The 20,565-nt window shown below is 40.4% G+C and overlaps 1 protein-coding gene across 4 annotated transcripts in view; it reads left to right on the forward strand.

Moving 5' to 3' along the window:
* Positions 1 to 20,565, forward strand: part of UST (uronyl 2-sulfotransferase) — a 284,724-nt gene that overhangs the window by 155,646 nt on the left and 108,513 nt on the right. For all 4 annotated transcript variants that reach the window (XM_073219733.1, XM_073219734.1, XM_073219731.1 and 1 more), the window contains exons 3-4: positions 1,749 to 1,904; positions 12,927 to 13,006. In XM_073219733.1, coding sequence (XP_073075834.1) covers positions 1,749 to 1,904; positions 12,927 to 13,006 — 236 coding nt within the window. The remainder of the gene's footprint in view (positions 1 to 1,748; positions 1,905 to 12,926; positions 13,007 to 20,565) is intronic.

Genomic DNA, 20,565 nt, shown 5'->3' on the forward strand with positions numbered 1-20,565 from the left:
TCACAAATGCCTAAGGTGCCTAACTGGTTTTCTTGGTTTCACTGGAGATGGCTGGTAATTATAGGTATGCTTTGGTTATGTAACTGTACTCCTATTATGTTAATGTGTGTGTGCAATTTAATTAGTAGTTTAAAACCTATACATGCTTATGTTACTCTACAAGAAGATATGTCAAAGAAATAATCAATCTTCCCATGTTTTCTTCCACCTGCTACTTCTATAGCTTTTCTTCTTCCTTCCTAATTACAACCCTTAAATAGAATTCGTGCCTCATATCGAATTTACTGTGTATCATAATTCTTCCAAGTGGTAAAGATACCTCAAGACAAATGCTGGGCATAGAAGCCACAGGGCATAAATATGCAAAGAAGTTAAAAACTAACCTTTTCAAACAAAGAGGCTTCTCTCTCACCTACCAACTTTACATTTCCCTGTATGGCCCCGGAAGATGACTGGTTAGCCAGAGACGGGTAAGATTCCTCAAGGGAGGAACAACCTAAGACAGGCACAGTCACAGGGGGGCCATCAGGTGAGAAATTGGGAATCAACAGAGGTGAGGCTTAGAACCTCTCCCCCCTGTTCTGAGAGAAATCTTCTGCATCCGTGGATGTTTTATTGCCCTTGTCTAGCTTGGATTAACACATAGTCTACAGGCACACACCTGATCATCTACATTTGCTCTCTTACAACACTAAACTATGTTTTCTACCTTTATCTTGCATCTACCTACCACTTCAGCATTTTATTAAAAATAATAATAATAAAGAGAGAAATGTGGTATCCACATGTAAATCAAGTATAAAAATCAAAGGAATATTCATATTTGGACTGATTGTTTATAGTTCATAATGCATGATCAAAACTGAAAGTTTCTGTGATGACTGCCCTTGTACTGTTCACCATGTAACTTATTCACTATGTAAGAATTTGTTCTCCATGTAAGAACTTGTTCGTTATGCTTCAGAAGATTGGAGACTGACGAAAATTAGGCTTGGGGTGGATTAATGATTGTGTATTGAGCATTGACTCCCCTATACAGAATTTTATTGTTGTTAACAACCATTTGATCAATGAATAGGAGAGATGCCCTCACAAAAAAAAAAAAAAATGCACACTTCCAATTGTAAAATAAATAAGTAACCGGGATGTAATGTATAGCATACGGAATATAGTCAAAATATTGTAACAACTTGGTATGGTGATAGCTGGTACCTAGAATTATCATGTATATAAATGTTGAATCACTGTGTTGTACACCTGAAACTAATGTAATACTGTGTGTCAACTACCCTTCAATAAAAAATAATTATCAACAACAAAAAAAAGGGTGAATTGTATCAGATGTAAATTATGCCTCAGTTTTTAAGATTACTGTATTTTTCCTTGAGCACTCTACACAGCAAGTTCTAATAAAGCATAATATAATCTGCAAAAGAATATTATCCATAAAGCACATATTTATATATTCTGATACTAAGAAGAAACTAAATGGACTTCATAATCAATCTTATAACTGGCATGAAATTTTACCAGTTTTAAATATCAGTGCAGAGAAAGAGAGAGACATCCAACATTTCTCTCAAGTTAACCTTGAAGATAAACCTGAGTCTATCACTTAGGCTCTCTCATTAACTTGATATGAACCCTTTTCTTTAGATTGATCAGACATTTATTGTTCTGAAACTGAGAGAAGAATCCTAAGTATTTTAAGCCCAAACTCTCATATTTGCTCTCTTGTTCTTTCCCAGGTGCTGCCTTTCCCAAGCCAGGTGGTGTACAACAGAGTGGGCAAGTGTGGGAGCCGGACTGTGGTCTTGCTCCTGAGAATCTTATCTGAGAAGCACGGATTCAATTTGGTCACGTCAGACATTCACAACAAAACCAGGCTTACTAAAAATGAACAAGTAAGTTGTCTTTGCCTCTGGTTCAATTCTTCACATCAGTTCATTTGTGTAATTAGTGGATACCTTACAAGACATCCTTCAAGCCCCTCATAAATGAATACCAGGGTTGCAATTTCTTACTGTATTTTTGCCAGGGTGTGGAAGGAAATTTAAGCTAAAGATTCTAACGAAAATCTCTAAGCAGTAAGTTTCCCTGAAGGGATACTTTTATTAAGACCAGTGAAGGACAGTGTACCCTCATCACTATCTATTAAGCTAAAATTAGGAATGCATAAATCTCAAATAGATATACCATTGAGCTATAAAAAAATGCTGACACCCTGACAGCAAAAATAAGAAAACTTATTTTAATATTTCTTCCTCTGCATTTGCTCAGAAATGTCCTAAGACTTTGTGGTTCTAATAGAGAAAACTCTCTTTGGGCCAGGAATCTGATGGGTCTCTGGGAACATGAGCTTCCTGCTATGGTGAGCTCAGGAAATCTTGAGCTTCCAAAGCAGCATTTGGCATATTCAGTGGTAGCCAAAGAATTACCCCATTCCCCAGGAACAATTCCTCCCTGAGATAGCTGTGCCATGCAAGTGGACATGCCACGGGGTAAAGAAGGAGTGTTTTACTCTTCCAGAAAGCTAGGAAGACAGATTCTACTTTTGTACGTTTACACAAAAGTAAGGTCAACAACCGCCATTGAGGTGCTTTGCTAATGTAGAAAAGGTAGGCCCAATGCTCTCACAGCCATTTTGCAGGGTCAAGTTTGTTAGCCTGGTCTCAAAAAGTTGCTCCTGTCCCTTGGATGCTTAGGATTGGTGAGTAGCCACCAATATCATCAAGGTTCTCTAGAGAACAAAACCAGTAGGATGCAGGTGGGTAGGTAGGTAGGTAGCTAGGTAGATTGATAGACTGATAGATAGATAACATAAAAGATTTATTATGAGGAATTGGCTCATGTAATATTGAGGCTGAGAAGTCCCATGACCCACTCATCTGCAAGCTGGACACCTAGGGAAGCCCCTGGTGTAATTCAGTCCCAGTCCAAGTGCAAAGCCCTGAAAACCAGGGGAGCTGATGGTGTAAATTCCAGTCCAAGGGCAGGGGGAGAGAAAATGAGATGTTCCAGCTGATCAGGGAGGCAGGAAAAACAGGGCAAATTCTCCTTCTTCTGCATTTTGTTCTACTCAGTCCTTAGAGATTGGACGATGCCCACCCACGCTGGGGAGGGCAATGTACTTTACCGAGTCCACTGCTTCAAATGCTAATCCCATCTGGAAACACCCTCACAGACACGGAAATACTGCTTAACCTGTATATCCTGTGGCCAGTCAAGGTGACACATGGAATTAAACCACCCAGTGAGTATGTATGTTTGGGGAGTAAGTAAAGCACATGCTTTACTCTCAGGTTGAGATCATAATTATGGAAATTTCCATGCATGTCCACTTATTTCTGACATAATCTTCATCTTTGAGACATTTGAAACCTCGAAAATAGGAGGAATCTCATTAATAATTTACAATAGCCTGTCTTTCTCTTTTATTGTGTGGGATAGATAGTAGGACTGTTTGAAGACAGTAACAGAGCCAAGAGCACTTGCTATAGAGCCACTATGTTTAGCGTATTCCACACATAGAGACCAAAATGCCGAACCCTTTGAAACCTCTATTACAGAACCTCTGAGTCTCAAATGTAAGTCATTACTAATCAGCAAAGAATATTTGGAGATCACCCCTTGTAGGTCCTCTAGTAGGCTCTCAATAAAAAAATTATACTTGATGAGATTTAAAGAGATCACATTTATGAATATTATAATGGGGTAGATTCTCTTTGGTGTCCTTATCTGATTGAAGCTAATATGATTAGGCTGTTTATGCCCTTTTTACTACCTGAAAGTGACTATAAATAAATACCCTATGTTAGTGCAATATTATTGTAATTATTAAATTTGGTTTCCCTTTGAGTCTGAGTCTTAGGGCCTACTTATCAGATTATACTTAAATATTCCTATGTGTGGAAACTATGCTCAGTTCACAGCAGCTCCATTGAGTTCCCACTGCTGAAAGGTGCAAACAACCCAGAAAGAACAGGACAAAGGTAATTAGACCCTGAGATGTTCAAGAATGCCCTGGAAGACAGAGCACAAAGTTAATAATTTGAATATACTGGGATTTTACACAGATAAACCTACTTTGTTTCCTGTGAGAAGCAAACATGAGAAAGTAAAATACTATTGTAACTGTGGAGGGAAGGATTTAGATTAAACATTAACAATAACTTCCTAAGAATTTACTAATGGTGCATAAATTGCTACATCTAGAAAGGGTTAAAGACCAAGTCATCCATCCCCTCTAAAACAGAGGTTAGCTCTCATCTGTTTGGAATGATTGGCTTGTCTGGAAGCCAGGGAACAGACTAGACAATCTTTTAAGGTTCTTTCTAGCCCTGTAATTCTGTGATATATTTATACAACTTCTAGCATAATCTGTGTATAGTGTAGTTGAAACATTTCTGATTCCTGTGGTCAGTGTGACCTAGAATTAATTTCATTACTTAGTTATTCCAGATTCCTATTCAATTATAAGGCAAGTTTTAAATACTTCAGGAAAAGATAAGGTAGAAGAAAACAAACAGTTTGGATGTAAAAATAAATGGAACGGTGACAGTTACTTCTCTGCAGTTTGCTGACCAGGCTGTTACACACACACAGAGCCAGGCAACGTCATGACAAGGCACAAGTTAGAAGAAGTTCAAGAGTGTTTAAAGGAACCCTTTTCCTTGTTATAGGAATCCTTTTTACTAAACTTCCGAGGTGCATAAAACAAGCAGAGAAAAAAATGTTATTTTAACCTAATATATGCAAGAAATAATTTGTGGTATGAATAATGTCTCTGCTTGATTATTTATTAAAGGAAAAAGGAGGAAGCAATTTAGGAAAAGAGCTAAACTTTTATAGTCCGTGGTTCTCAACCTTAAACAGTAGAACTCTGAAAATGTGTTCCCATGGAAACACTGTTCTCTCCAGTTAATAACAGTTCTAGTTCAGGTGCAGTATGAGTTCAGCAGGCTCATGTGGCCTGGGCTGGACTCTCTCCACCATGTAGAACATTGTTTTTAATGGAAAATATGTTCCAAACTATTGACTTACAAATGAACTTTGGAATAATATCCACTTATAAGACTGGAATTATCTATACCATTTCATTCATATACAGAGGTACCTCTTTAAGTCAGAGTTAAATTCACGCATAGATTTCTCCCTGGAGAAATCTATTATTACACACACACACACACACACACACACTCAGTACTATATTTTTTAAATCTAATGGAATAAGACACTGAAGGGATTATTAAAAAGGAAAGGAGCGTGAAACCACCAAATGTTATAAAGCCTTTAAAAATCCCATTACATCTGCTGCTATAGAAATAGAAATACCTTTGAAGTTTATATTTTAAAAGCTCTCCCAGTGGAAGAGCGTGGACAGCTGCTGCTGGTCAAATGTAGGACCTTTTCAAGGCATGTAATGCAAGCCTGTGATGACATCATTTCATTTATGCTCTGAAACCAGATTTCAGTTTCTTGGGCTGGCTTTGATAATCTCTTTGAAAATGGAGATTACATGCAATGTGAAGGAGAGGGAACAATTTTGCAGAAGACATGGGTGTGATTGCCAAAAGACCCGTAACTGTCTTTGCTAATGGTCTGCTGCTATCTTGCAGAACATTGCTCTAAATACAATAAGGGTCAAAGGGCCACAGGCATGTCACAGACATAAGAATTCAATATTATTTCATTCTGTTGGAAAGAGGCAAAAATTGTTGACATATGAGCCTTAAAAATTGAGAAAGCAAATAATTTTACTATTTTTATTTAATTTGAAGATACTGAGGATTGCAAATTGGAAAGAGCACATACCACATGCTAATTGTCTTACTTCATTATTTCATTTAACTCTTTTGGACCTAAAGCTGTACGAGTGAGTGCTCATGAGTCCCTCTTTTATGGATGAGATCACCAAGACAACCAGATTAAGTCGCTTTCCAAACGTAATATAATAGAATGAGTCTGCGGCACCTGGTCTTTAATGTAGGCCATTTCTTGGATCCAAAAGCCCTTCTCCTAATGCACTGGTGATCCACTCTGACTGCACAGAAGACTCCAGCAGAGCCTTTTGAACCATATGGTTGCAATGGCCCTTCTCCTGGAGATTCTGGGGTGGTGGGAATTCAGAAAACGTTTTTTATTTCTTTATGTAATATGACATAAGTGATCCTACAGTACAGACAAGGTTAAGAATGCCAGTCAAAACCATTATACCAACACTTTCCTAAGTGTGTTCCTGAGAATCCTAGTCCCCTAAGGCACCTGAAAATAAAAGAAAATACCATGGTTAAATAAATTTGGGAAATGCTGCCCCCTATCTCCCTCTAGGAGATGCACAGTGATTGCTCACATTTTAAAGACAGAGTTCTTTCAATTAAAAACAAAATGAAAAATATGTTTAACTAGCTTTCATCAAGTGTTTCCCAGTCTCAGTTGGCCAGGGAACATTTCTGAGTGTCTGTGGCTCTCATCTGAATCCCACAGAACTCCGGTTCACAGTTTGGAAAGTGCTGGAGACTAGCCTATACTCTTCCGTCAGTCATACCAGTAAAAGCTACTATTACACTATAAACTTCACATCTGCTCTGACTCTAGTCAACAGCTATTCAAATGATTAAAACCTTGAAAAGTATTCAAAGGGTGGAGGAGACAGAGATGTTATGCCCGTTCACTCTAGATTGCTTTAGCCTCTTGGCTAAAAAGTACTGAATTCCCTTAAAATGTTTTTAGCTTCCCTTACCTATTCCCCTCTCACCACTGTAAGTCCTAAGTTTGACTGTGATGATAAAGCTGTGACTTTCAAAATGAAAACTCACCTAAAGAAGACCCTTTTAGATTTGGCAAATGTCTATAGAAGCCATGGGGATTCCTCCTAGGTGTCTCTAAGCCAGGGTCATCTGGCCTCTGCTGAGTAACAAAGGTTTGTGCATTCATTTTGGAAGCAGGCCTCTCCTTTGTTTCTTCATTTTAATGACTGTTACAAAGACCTACTATATTCAGGCTGTATATTGAGCACCAGACAGCATGCTATATGTTTATGCACCTCACTTCTATTCCTTTAAGCAACATTATCAGGACAATATATCACCCCATTTTATAGGGAGGAACGAGACTTGAAGAAAAACATGGATGAATTAGACTTGGAAGTGAATTGGGTCAAATCCTGGAGAATGCCAGGCTAAGGAGCTGGAATCTTATCCAGTGGGCACCTGGGGAGCCATTCAAAAAAACGGTTCTCGACCTGATGGGCATCAGAATCTTCTCAGGAACTTTCTCACAACACCTGCTTCTTGGTCCTGCTGCACATTTCTTAACTAGACTCTTTACAGCGGAGCCCAAGTATCCGTTCTCTTTGGGAGAAAAAAAACCTGAGGTCCTCGTGCACAATTGCACTGAAGAATCATCACATGAAAGGCTCTAATTATTAGAAAACTTTTCTTTTGTTAAAGCGAAACCACTACTAAGCAAGAAAAATTCCTCTGTCACCTGAGAACCCCTCCAACCTCTGAACACATCATGTTTCCCCTGAAATCTTATTGAGTGGTGTCTCTCAGGAGCCTATAGATTTTATTCCATAACCGTTGCCCTTGCTTGAGACCTTTTGGAAAATTCTCCTTCAAGTGATCCTCAGAGTTTCCTGAATTGATAGTAGGAGGGTCCGTGTCCACAGGCATCAGTCCAGATCTTGGGACCAAACTAAAAAGGCTTAGTGAGTTCCTCTCCAAGCTTCGGAGGGGTGAGCCCACCTTGCTCTGCAAACAAGGGCTTATCTTGGAGTCTTACAGACAAAAGATAAGTCCATTAATGGAAGCTGGGTGGAAAGAAAAGGGAAAAAAGTGGAAGAAATAACAAGGCTTGAAAAATTAAAATATTTTTCTCCTCTCCATCCAGCTGTAATAGACAGCCTCTTTGCCTAGTACATGCCATTGCTCCCCCTGGTGGGCTTGTTCTGCTTTGCAGGCATATGTTCACACTGACTGAGCAGCCCTGAGCTAAATGTAATCCTGTCTCCTGCTAGCAGGGCTTCCCCAGGCGGCAAGAAGAGGGAAAGATATGCTGGGCCTACAGCCGTTCTCCCAGCCTTGAAAGTTAAAGAGATAATAGAGTTTAAGCTACTCTTTATTTGGCCTTGATATGTTAAAAACATTTGTTTTCTTTCATGCCAGATGTTTTGCAAAATTGTGAGTTCACAAGTGATATAAGAACTCAGACCAGAGTAGAGTCAATATTCTGTCAATCACTGCATTTCCTAAAGAAGTCAGGAGCAAAATCTTTGAGTAACTAGCTATGTTTGTAGAACTGCAGGTACAGATTTTCTGCCCTACCATCCCAGACAGTTAGGTTGAAAGCAAAAGATTAAAAACCACTGTCTGGCATATCCTCTGCATTATAAATTCTATTTGATTCTTGCCTTTTATTTTAATCTCAATTCTATCTTATTCTCAGATGCACTGTGATTTAACTTCTTTCTTTAGATGCATTCCTTGTTATTATATAATGTTTTCCCACCTAGAACTTTAAAAAATATATTCTTTATGGTAATGCTTTTATTTTGTATTATTTTTCATGCTTTTGCACCTGTTAGAACTTTCTTTTATTTTTTTCCAGCATATCACATGAAAGGTAGAAGGTTTATATCTCCATAAAACCCTCTTTGGTCTCTGGAGTTATTTTGCTAACCAACCCCTTCCTCCCATTTTAAGAGGTTGTGTATAGATCAAAAAGCAGTGGGAATGGCCAGGAGTTAACAGCTCAGTGATAAAGGATTTTCAGTGTCAGGCAGACTTGGATTTGAATCCTAGCTCTCCCTTTCTCTAATGGGGAGACCTTAAGCAATCTATGCAGGCTTTCTGTGCCTGGTTTCTTAGCCCATACAGTGTAGGTAATGATACTTAACTCCATGTGACCTCACAATTATGAATGCACAGGTCTGTCCCAGAAAGGCTAAATTCATTGCCTGAGTGGTAATTCTGTCATAGTGAACTATATACATTTCTTGACTCCAGAAAAATTTTCTCAAGGTGGGGGGTATCTTCATTGCATAAACAATTATGGGGGTACATGTTCTGGCAGATACCCTGGATTGGCTTTCTGGAAGATAAATGAAGCCTGACTACTACCCTCAAGGAGCTTGTAGTCCAGTTTGAAGCTGGCATTCACAACTACAAAGTAACATAGAGAGTGCATGTCCTGGAAAATCCTCGAAGTGCCATGGGAAGTCACCATTTCTAGCCAAAGATGTTCAAGACCAAACCCACTTCCCCTCAACTTCTGCAGCCAGATGTGTTCCTCCTGTAGCGCTCGCCATCTCCACCCACGGATGAGGATCGCCGTGAGTTCAGATCCAAGCCAGGGCTGAAGAGGAAGCTCTCTTGACTGCTTGCTCTCCTTCCCTTTGCTGTCACCTGGCCATAAGGTAGCAGTTCCCCCACCATAATGTCCCTAAACTCCCCATCTTTCTTTATTTCCATTGACTTTATTTCGTGGTTCTCAAACTCCCATGCCTTTAGCATCTCCTGCAGGGCTTGTTGACACACAGATTGACGGGCCAAACCTCCAGAGTTTGTTCTAATTCAGTAGGTCTGGGTGGGGCTTGAGAATTTGCATTTCTAACAAGCTTTCAGTCAGCGCAGGTACTGCTGGTATGGGGACCACACTGAGAGGTGCTGTCTTAGTCCATTACCTCATCGTTTCTTGGGATTATTGCCCTGTCTTCCTAGCTCAGCTTTCTGTCTCTAACCCTTACTCTTCACATTCTCCATCCTGATCTCAGATCTGGGGAAAAAAAAAAAGTCCTTTCTGGCTATGGATTGCCCAGAGGAAAAATGTCAAAATCCCTCACATGATCTGCAGGGCCCTCAATTACCTGGCTCCCACCTTCCTCTCTAGTCTTATCGGCTGTCTTGCTGATACCACATCTGACCTCTGGCACACAGAACTCCTGGCGATTTTGATATCCATGTCATTTCATATTTTGTCCTTTGCATTTGCTATGCATTGTCTGAAATACTGCAAGTCCCTTTCTTTGCTTGCTAATTCCTATAAGTTCTTGCAAGCCACTCCTTGGGAAAACATTACCTCTCCATCTGCAGGCAGGCACAGGTGCCTCACATCTGTGCCTTCTACCCTGTAATGGTTATCACATGCTGGTACCTGCCTGCTAGTCCACCTTGCCTACAAGTCTACCACAGGCTAGAAAAGGAAGATCCAGGAAGGCTACTTGAAGGAGATAGGCATTTCGGCCAGACATAAGAGTGGTTAGAATTTGGACATGCAGAGAGAAGAACATTCCAGAAGAAGAAGCTTGAGCCTGAGCTAGACATGGTATGGGGAAGGACCAAGGAAGGATCTAATCTGGCTGGCCGCAAGAAACTTGAGTGTCAGTTGATTCTACCTTTAAAAGATACTAAAGATGGAATTAACATGGCTTAGCTACTGGTTAAATAGGGGAGTCAGAAAAGACCTGGATCAAATAAATGCGAGAACATAGGGAGAACCTAACCAAGACCAGACTCTCCAGAGATGGAATAAGCTGGATGAGGCATGAAGGTGAGTGAGGATCAGAGTGTAGTTTTGGTCAAGGTGGATTTGGGGGGCACCTTTAGGGCACATTCCACTGCTTTGCCTTGATGTGTCTTCCCACTCATCTTACTCATGTTTTGTTCTCCAGGGTCTAGTAAGTGCTCAATAAATGCTGAATGCACGAATGTTGAATAAATGTTTGCAGAGGAATTAGAATAATGACCAGCAGTGGTCCCGAATGAGCCCAGGGAATGAAGGAAAGGTGGATTCTGTGATTTCTAGTAGTACCATTGTCCCCCATGATGCCACCCATGCAGATAAGACTCAGGCCAGAGAAAAGGGAGGTTGCTAGCAACCACAGGAGGATGGGGAAAGGAAACTCAGGGAATGGACAGAGGGGTTCAGGAGACCATTGCTTGTCACGAGAAATGGGGAAAGTCAGCATTTGTGAAGATGATCAAATGACACCTTGAACATAATGCCTTAAGTCTGTGCTCATGGTACGTCATAAGTGGCTTTACCATTTGGTGTGCAATGGCAGAATGTATGAAATCTGAACTGTGCTCTTGGACTTCACTGCTCTAATGCAATAAACATGAGCATTAGTACTTTTGTTCTGTGTTTAAAGATATGTCTAGAAAGAGTTATGCACTGTCACCGCTAATCCATTTTTCCTTGTGAAATAGACAGCTTTATGACTATTATGACACTATTCTCAAAACCTAACCACTACTGTTCTTCCATTAAATTTAACACATTGACATGTGTTTAGAGAATGTAATATAATGTCGAAAATGGGAAAGAAAATGGTTTTCCTTCTGACCTGTTCTTCAAGTCTTCTTGTACAATACTGGGGGGAGGGACTTTCTTATATTACTCCTATGTTTGCAGAGAAATAACAGAATAAAAATCATCTACAGATTAAAGCATTAAGTGGTCTTTATATTAAACATCCACACAGTGAAGATTATGTTTCTATGCAGACATCCTCAGAGGTCAGTCACCTTGGCTTGTGCTTCCAAACCAGTAATTCTATTGTCCGATCCATCAACGATCAAAATTTACAGTATGACCAAGCAGGAAGTTTTATTACCAAAAACCAGCACTGGGGCATGTAGCGGGGATATAGAGGATAAACAGTAGATAAAGAGGTAGGATTCAATTTCCTTTTATGCTCAAGCTTGGGGACAGGCAGGCCATTATTTACCCGTGCCTGTCACTGATGAACAGGAACACAGGGTTATGAACTGCAAGTCGTTTACTTTTAAAATTCAATTTCATTTCTTCAAACAATCACGGTGAGTGTGAACATCTAATTAAAGGACTTAGACACTGAGATCCTAGCATAACAATCTATAAAGCCCACACTAGTTAGAGTTAATTCATTCAATAAATATTCACTGAGCATAGGAATGTGCTCAATGTGTGCTAGGCGTGAGGGGCTGAGGCCGACCCAGAATTTCTATCCTGCTCGACATGGTCCCTGAGCTCCAAACTGATTTTATTGTTGCCTCTGCTACTCTGGTTAACATGTGAGTGACATGTTTGTTTCCAGTTTTCCACTTGAACTGTTTCATAAAATATGAAATGCTGCCCTTCCGATGTACATCCAAAGTAGTCATTTTCAATGTGCTTTTAAAAAATTCCACAGTGTGTCGGTTTTGATGGGGCCGATTAGAAAATCTTAAAAAAATGGAATTCAGGAAGTCAGAGAGTCATAGGAATGCTTGGAATTTCTAACAGATTTTACGAAACGTTTTCTGTATCATGACACGTTCCAGAAGACCATAAATGTTAGTTTATGCAAATATAAACTCCTTTTTGCCTTGCTGATAACTGCAAATAAATACTTCAGATGACCACCCACCAAAAAACCAAGAATTTGGGGGGATTTGTATGTTTCCTAAGAATTATTTGCTTTGTAACTTTTCATAATCAAAGAGAAATACCATACGGTTTTGTCTCATTTTAGTCCCACTTTTGAATTCTGCAGAGCCAGTGTCAAATATTTCTGTATATCCCAGAAATATTGTTACAGAAAAGTAAAATAATGTTTAACCTTTTGTCTTGATTTGACTTTAAAAGAGGGGATTAAAGGCATTTTTCTTACTTACATTTCAATACAGCAAAACAATGACTTCTCCAGTTAAAATTACTTAATCTTTCACATTGTTTTTATGGTAGCAATCAACTAAATTAAATGCAGGGCTATAAATTTGGGTAGCACTCTTTCATTCAGAAAGAAACCTTATGTCAAGTTCATAAATGTTGCACGAAACACAGCTGTTTGGCTCTGGTCCGAGAGGTAATAAGGATAAAAGGCATTGGGGAGATAACCTTTTGCTTAATATAGCTTGGGAAATTAGACCCTATATATGCTAATTTTGTACTTTTTTTAATAGATGGAACTGATTAAAAATATAAGTACTGCAGAACAGCCCTATTTATTCACTCGACATGTTCATTTCCTCAACTTCTCAAGGTAAGAGATTTATTTTCCAGTTTAATGATGATTTCATTTCTTTTTAGTACTGAAACTCCTTCTAACGAACAATTACTTTAAAATCTACCTTCATTTTCAGGGTAGTGTAATTACCCTTGAAAAGACGTTTTTAAACCATTATTTTTGCTGCGGATGAATCAAAATTTGAAATATCTGACAGGAGCTTCATTTCTTTCTAGAATACTAATCTTAAATCATTTGAAAAGTTGGAATTATTTTTAATACAATGTCATTTGACCTGATAGTTCTCTAAAAAAAAAAATCACATTTTGTATTGAAACAAATAAATTAGGAGTCAAGAAATGGGTATTTTTAACAGAAAAACTCCATTGCACATTTTTGTACAGTTTGAATTTACAGAGGATCTGAGAATAACTTAATAGTGGAGTGAGGTATATTTTATAGGATCTGAAATACCAGTGCCAGCCTCTCTGCCCACTTTTTAATACTCCATTTGATTGTTCTAAGCCTTACACGTTTGATGTTGATGGGGTATTTTACAAATATGTTTTTTCTTCTGCTGCAGGGACCTTCTGATAATAATGCAAATCTTCGAACTTACATTTTTAGATCTTTGATCTGTTAAGTTGCTAACTTCTAGTTCTGGGCCTTCTCTTCCCCAGGGATGCATTAGCATAGGCTCCCTGTCTCTGTGCTTTACTGTAAATTAGTCAGTTGCCCGTCTCCTCAGACTGCACTCGGAGTTGGCCTCAGCTGACCGAGCACTGGGTCCAGGGGCAGATCTGCTGAGCAGCCCACAACCCCAGGCCTTCCCAACCAGCCATCTGACCCACTTTCCTCTCTGTTATTCCCATGGGGATAATAGGACCTCATGGGTCCACAGGCAAGCACCAGAACGTCCTATTAGCATGCCTGGGAGAAGGTTTTAGCCTTCAAAGGACTTCCCCACTGTGCAACAGGCCCTGTGCAAATTAAGTACAAAGAGAATGAGATTCAGAAAAGCAAGTTATTAAGCAGCAAAGAGAAGTTGCTATCTTATCTTTAAAAGCTTCCCATGATGTTTCCTCGGCCTGCCTGATAACCAGAGTTCCCTGGGTGGTGAATATGTGAGTAGGACACCTGCAAACTCTTCTCAGTAACGCAAGGCCATGGCACCCAGGAGCTTGAGTGTGTTCCCAACCGCGTGTATAAAGTGGCTTGTTATTGGATTGTCTAGGGTATGTGTCCTGCCTCCCACTTCCAGTAGGCCAAGAGATGATCAGACATAATTAGATTATGAAGACTCACTCATTATTTCAAGCATTGCGTTTTATGACTTGCAGAGAGCAGAGCGCAGCCCCTCCATATCTTACTTTTTTCTTGAGCTTCCTTCTGCATCACCCCGGTGTTCCTCAAACCCCATTCATTCAACTCTTCCCCCTTTGTAGGTCAAATCTCTACAACCAAAACAAATTGCAATGCAATAAATTTTAATAATTAGCTCAGAACAGTGTAACTAATGACAAGCCAAAGCCGGTATCTTAACTGAATCAGCAGAGCTGGGCACAGCGTGGTGACCATATTATATCATGGCCTCCATGTTCAGATACATGTCCAAGAGTTGAGTCTTAATTGATTTAATTCTGAAAAAAAAAGGGATATTTTTTAGAAGAAACCACATCTTGAGAAAACAGTGTTGGTCTTTTAGGGCCTTCAGGTGTCAGACCTTCCCGCTGACCATGCTTCTGGGCCAGCGATTTCACCTCTGGGGGTAGGGAGGTCTCTCTTTTTCCAGCTATAAAACAGGGATTTTTTTAGATGCGTGTAGGAATGCTCAACCCATAAAGGAAAACCCTTCAAGTTCTTTGAGAGGATTTTACACATATTCAAAATGGCATTTAAAAGGCATTTCTGGAGAAGCCATAGTCTCAGCCTGCAGGTTAGCTCCTGTCCTCACATGGCCTGGAAGTGGCTCTGTTGTGGTGCCTTGAGCAGGGCCCTGCTCTGGCTGGTTTCTCATCCCTCCAGCCCATTTTGTTCAATTAAGCACATATTTATTGAGGCCCCCACATCATCTGCACACTGCACCAGCACTGGGGCTTCCACAGTGAACAAGAAATGTTTCCCATGCCTTTGGGGAGGTGTAAGTTCTCCCACTGAAGAGGAAGTGACAGCGAAGTATCATGAGCTTTAGGAGAAAGTGACACAGGGTCTTCTCTGAGGGGAAGCAGGAGGCACGGCCATCCTTGCCTGGACGACAAAGTCCGGAAGGCCCACAGACTGGGAGCCCTTGCTGCTGGGATGTGAGGGGTGGGCCCATTTTAGACCAAGAGGAGGGGCAGTGGCCACAGAGGGACCAGCATAAGCCAAAGCCCAGCAAAGAGGGGAAGGAAAGGAGTCCTGGAAACAGAGGCCTCCAGGGTGGACACAGCAGGAATGGGATGGCAGTCAGGAGTTTGAGGCAGAAAGAAGTAGAGACCAGCATGATCAGTTCCTTTAAAAAACTCATGCCAATCCATGGGCAGTTTACCCTCTTTCCCATCCCACGAAACACAAGGCCTGGGGCTTTGGGTACAAGAGCTCCGTAAACATTCTAATCAGAGTGACAAATTGAATTTGAATACATTACAAGATTATGTTATACTTGTTGAACATGGGAAGCTAAACATCAGCTTTTTGTTTTCAAAAGAAGCTTTATTTAAGAAAAATTTCTTAGCTATAAATGGCACACTGCGGGCATACAAAGAATGCCCCCAAATACTCAATTAAAAGAGAAAGACAGCTAAGTTGAGGCTTGTTAAAAGGGCTGTCACATACTTTTTAAAATGAGTTCTCTATTCTGAATTATAAGGCATGGGTTAACTAAGCTGCTCTTAAGAAACCTACCCTGATCATTGCTGATGGGCATCTGGTGGCTTATTTCAAGATGATGAGGTAATGAGGAGAAGAATTGATACTGCAACCTAATATTCTTTGTTGGGATTGTATTTCTGACCTTCCTTCCATTCTTAGTGTGCAGGAAGATACTTGCTGGTGAGCAGAAACTGGGAAGAAAAGCCTATACCTCCTCTTACACATAAAAGTTCTGGAGTTTTTTTGAAGTGTGTGGCATTATACCCAAACGGATTGCCCTTTATTTCTTTTATTTCCATTAAGTACAACATTCTTATCTTGAAATTCAGATTCTCTGAATGATGCAAAATGTTATCGCATGAGCTTTTGGAGATTTGACAGGTGACTTACTTCATTTATTCCTCATCTAGGTATCTTGCTCTGTTCCTTCTTTTCCCTATTTTCAGACCTAACAGGAGCTATTTTGCCATATCCAGCTTTATTCATTCAACCATGGAAAGTAATAGTACCAGACCCAACTGATGTTTTTATAGTTGCCTCAAGGAAGGCTTCCTGCCAGAGGCGATAAACACTGCTAACTCAGCAGCAATTCCAGGCCACTTGGGATTCCTCAGGTTTTCGCTGTAACGTTCTTTAACAGTGCTTGAACTGCCTGAAAATTCAGGCCAGACAAATGTTTTTCACCTGGACTACCTAGAGAACGGAGTCTGAATTACCTTCACCTAAAAGATGCTACTCTGTGTTGAGATGTTGAAGTAGGATTTTTAATATTTGCATGGTTTCGTGTGTCTGTTCTCAGTTGTCCACTTCAAAAGTTCAACTTCCTAAAGTTCAACCGTATCTCTTTATGTCTCAGATCCACGCACTGGAAAGGCTGAGACACAGACAATTCGTCCCCCCTGCCCCTATTGTTTGTTTTCTAAGCAGTTTGTTTGTTTTTTTATTTTTGCAGGGGGAGGTGCACGAGGGGTGGCAGTATTTCTTTTTCCAATTTCCAGTCCTCCTCAACTCCCAGCTTGGGTTTCTCAGGGAAAACTGGTGTTTTGGGTCAGAACACAGTGCTATCAAAATAGCCCATGCTAATTATACGACATATCATGAAGCAAAATAATTGCAACCCAACGTTTCTCTTCACCTGTTTCCATGTCATTCTGCCTTTCTCACCCATGACCCTTTCACCCTCCTTTGCTCCTGCTTCTATTTCCTCATTGATCTCAGATGGTGGTTCCAGGGCAACACTAACTTGCAAAAACAAAATATTAAATATAAATCAATCCCTGGAGAAGCAGGCTGGGGAGGGGCGCGGACACTTTTCTCCTCTTAAAAGTGAAGTCTTAATTACTGATGTGAGCAAAGTCTGCCCTCTGATGGCACTATTTAACAAAACAAATCAGATCTAGCTAATTCCGTAATTCAGCTGGGTTCCCACATCCTATTTCTAAATATTGACTTTGTTTTTATTCTCCTTAGCAAGGTCATCCATTTTAATTCTGGGCCCTGCAAATCCTTTGTAACAGTGACAGAAGACTCAAACTTTGGAAAGAACATCAAAATAAAAAATCGTGTTAGTGTTCTTGAATATTTTCTTTACTGCCTTAAACGTAGCCCAGAAGTTTGATTTTAAAAACAAGAGCTCTCTCTCAGTTTACCTTATTTAAGCACTGCTGGACTGATACCCCAAGAATGGCGCTCTGTTTCTCACGTTCCTCCTGTCACTCTATGGTGAGATCTGCCACAGGAGCCCATCTCACCACGAAGAATCCCTCTCTTCTCACCTACTTACTGCCTCCTTGTCACATCACCTTGCTGTCCCAGCAGGGCCCCTAACTCCGGTGGCCCAGCTGCCCCCCTGTCCTTACCCCCTCTGTCTCCACTTCCCCCTTGGCAGATGCTTCCATCCCTCTTCCCTCAAGACTCTCCAGAGAGCAGAGAGAGAGCAGCTCAGCCTCCTCTGCCTGTGTTTTGGGTTGGGACGCCCTGTCCCGGGCAGCCAAGGACAGATGTGTTCACTGCACATTGTAAGGCTGTGAGGTTGGACAGGGCCCTTCCAACCACTCCTGCAAAGGAGAATTCAATAATTTTCTGCCTACCTCCTGCAGGCAGCTCCTCACCATGCCCCCAAACAATCCCATCCTTTTTCCTCACGGACTTTCTTTCTCTTCACAGAATCTCCTCTGTCACAAACAGGGAACCAAAGTGTGGGCCTAGCCTTGGGGCACTTCTTATCTTTTAATGTGACAGTGTGACAATGACCTCTACTTTTAAGCCAGAGGTGAAAAAAGAAGATAATCTTTCAGTAGAATGGAAATTTCCCAGGACTAGGAGAAGTTGAGCAAGGGATTTATTGTTTAATAGGCACAGAGTTTGTTTGCGATAATGAGAATGTTCTGGAGATGGATGGTTGTGATGGTTGTACCAGTGTGAATGTACTTAATGCCACTCAACTTTACACTTAAAAATGGTGAAAAAGGTAAATTTTATGTTATGTATACTTTACCATAACTTTTAAAAAAAAGGATATGCTTTCTGAGTGTTTCCAGTCATAGAAAACTACAGTATAGTAGGAGGATAAGACAGTATTAATTCCCTAGAATAATTTTGGTCTTAAGACTTATTATTTAATACATACAAAAATATTCCAGGAGGAATATTGCCAGCTATTTGCTGTAAGTGTACTTGACATTTTTACCCCAGCGCTTTCTGTAGCTACTGGAGAGGTGACTAGTATTGATGGGTTGTTGACTCAGGTAACAGCTTGAGGCAGACATTGAAGAAAATCCTCGGAATGAGAAAGTGAGGACCGTGCAGGTGTTTTTCCTAGAGAATTATACCCTCCTTTGGATCTTCATCTTCTCATCAGAAAGACAAAAAATTTTAAAAAATATGATAACTTGGTAGAGGGTCAGAAAGAGACTCACCGTGGGGATGAAAGACTTGATAAATCTGACGTTTGAACAAATGTCAAAGAAATTGGAAATACCTGCTCTTTTAGGATGACTTAACAGAGAGATTCAAATATGCCATCATATTGTGAGGACCAAGGGACAAGAGGGTGTATTGAGTGAAAAGCAAAATATGGCCTGGCTCTCTAGTGTGTCATCAGCATTGCTCACTGCAATGTTTTTAGGGCTTGATAAAGGCCAAATTAGAGCTGTAATTATCACATTAAGGGAAAAGAGTCTCAAGACAAATGCTAAAGGAATTTCAAAAAGAAACACATGCAAAAAGAAGTTGAATTAAAATTGAACCTGTAAGGCTTAAAGTTGTAAAAAAAAAAACATACAAGGAGAAGTGAATCCTTTATGTTGAGTGGACCAGGCAGAAGAAAATGTACATAGAAGGAAGATTAGGGATTTGGCTGGGTGGACCAAAGACTCCTCAACTGTGAGGTTGACTGAGAGGATGGACTTCAGGGAAGTCTTCTCTCAAAAGGTTTTAAAAGGAAGGCAGTGTTGTGCCGCATGTATTGGGTGGTGGTACAAAGCGTTCTCACTCTAGAAAGGAATCATCTGCAGATGTTAAGTTCAGGTGACCCGGAGATCTAAGGGTGACCAGGAATTCTAATTAGAATTTAAAAATTACTGAGAGAAGAGAAACTGTTCTGGAGAGAGGATAGGATGAGGATGGGAAGTGTGTTTCCCTTCTCAGGCACTGGGACACGTGGGTGGTATTCTGGCATATTTTATATAACTGACATGCCACCCCAGATCTTGCAGATTGGGAGGGAGCTGTGTGTCCTAGGAAAAGGATGGGGCTTGGTGGCCTGAAACCATTATTACTGTCATTTTCTGGAAAGGGGGAGGTAAGAGGTGACACCTCTCATATTCAGAAACTTCTAGAGAGCAGCTACTATATTATCTGATATTGACAGTAAATTCCTAAACCATCTAAAACTTCTGTTCTGGAAAATTATCTAGAAATCTTGCATTGGGTTACAATGTGCAAATAAGAGCAAGTCACCTACACTCAGCAAGCCTTGTCAGTCCTCACATGTACAGCTTTCTGTGGAAGCTAGGAGTGGCCATGCTGAGAACCATCTCCTAGCGGGGAGCTGTGCATTGATTCACATGATTGGCTGCTTCTGTGAATGAACAATAGTAGCCATTCTTCACCTGACAATAGAAGTACAGTTGATCTTTTTAAAAGCATGATGCAATTTCTGAGGGTTCAATTTCATTTACACCTGGTATACATGCTTTGTCTTCCTAATCCCTAACATTACTTGAGTTGCTGTTTATCATAGATATGAAACCCGATTTAATTAAAAAGCAGAAGATACATCCAGGGTGATGGTGGTTAGCTGGTCAGTGAAGCAGCTGACATCTGGGACTAGTTAGTTTTTCATCCAGCTTGATGAATGTCACCTTGTGTACATCTGGGAACTGACAAGATTCATATTGCCACAGCTAACCTTATTCACGAGCAGTGTGTAATCCATGTGGTATATTTGAGCCCAGAATATCATTTGCACATCCTGGTGCCTGAAATTCCACGATTGGAAAGTCATTCTTTTTCACTCCTTTGGATTCTTCTCTCTGAAGATTCTATTTTAAAATGCAAATGAACTGGGGACAGCATTATACAAATTAATACACAAAAAGGATGGGTGGCTTGTTATGTCTACCTTCCTCTCCAGCAGAGCCTGGGATATTGGCAGACACTTACAAAATTAGAAGCCTACACCCAGGCATTCATGTCCTTGTTGGTTGAGCACCTACTGTGTGCTGTGCACAGTGCTAATGACA

This window comes from Manis javanica, chromosome 13, assembly GCF_040802235.1.
Source record: "Manis javanica isolate MJ-LG chromosome 13, MJ_LKY, whole genome shotgun sequence".
NCBI lineage: Eukaryota > Metazoa > Chordata > Mammalia > Pholidota > Manidae > Manis > Manis javanica.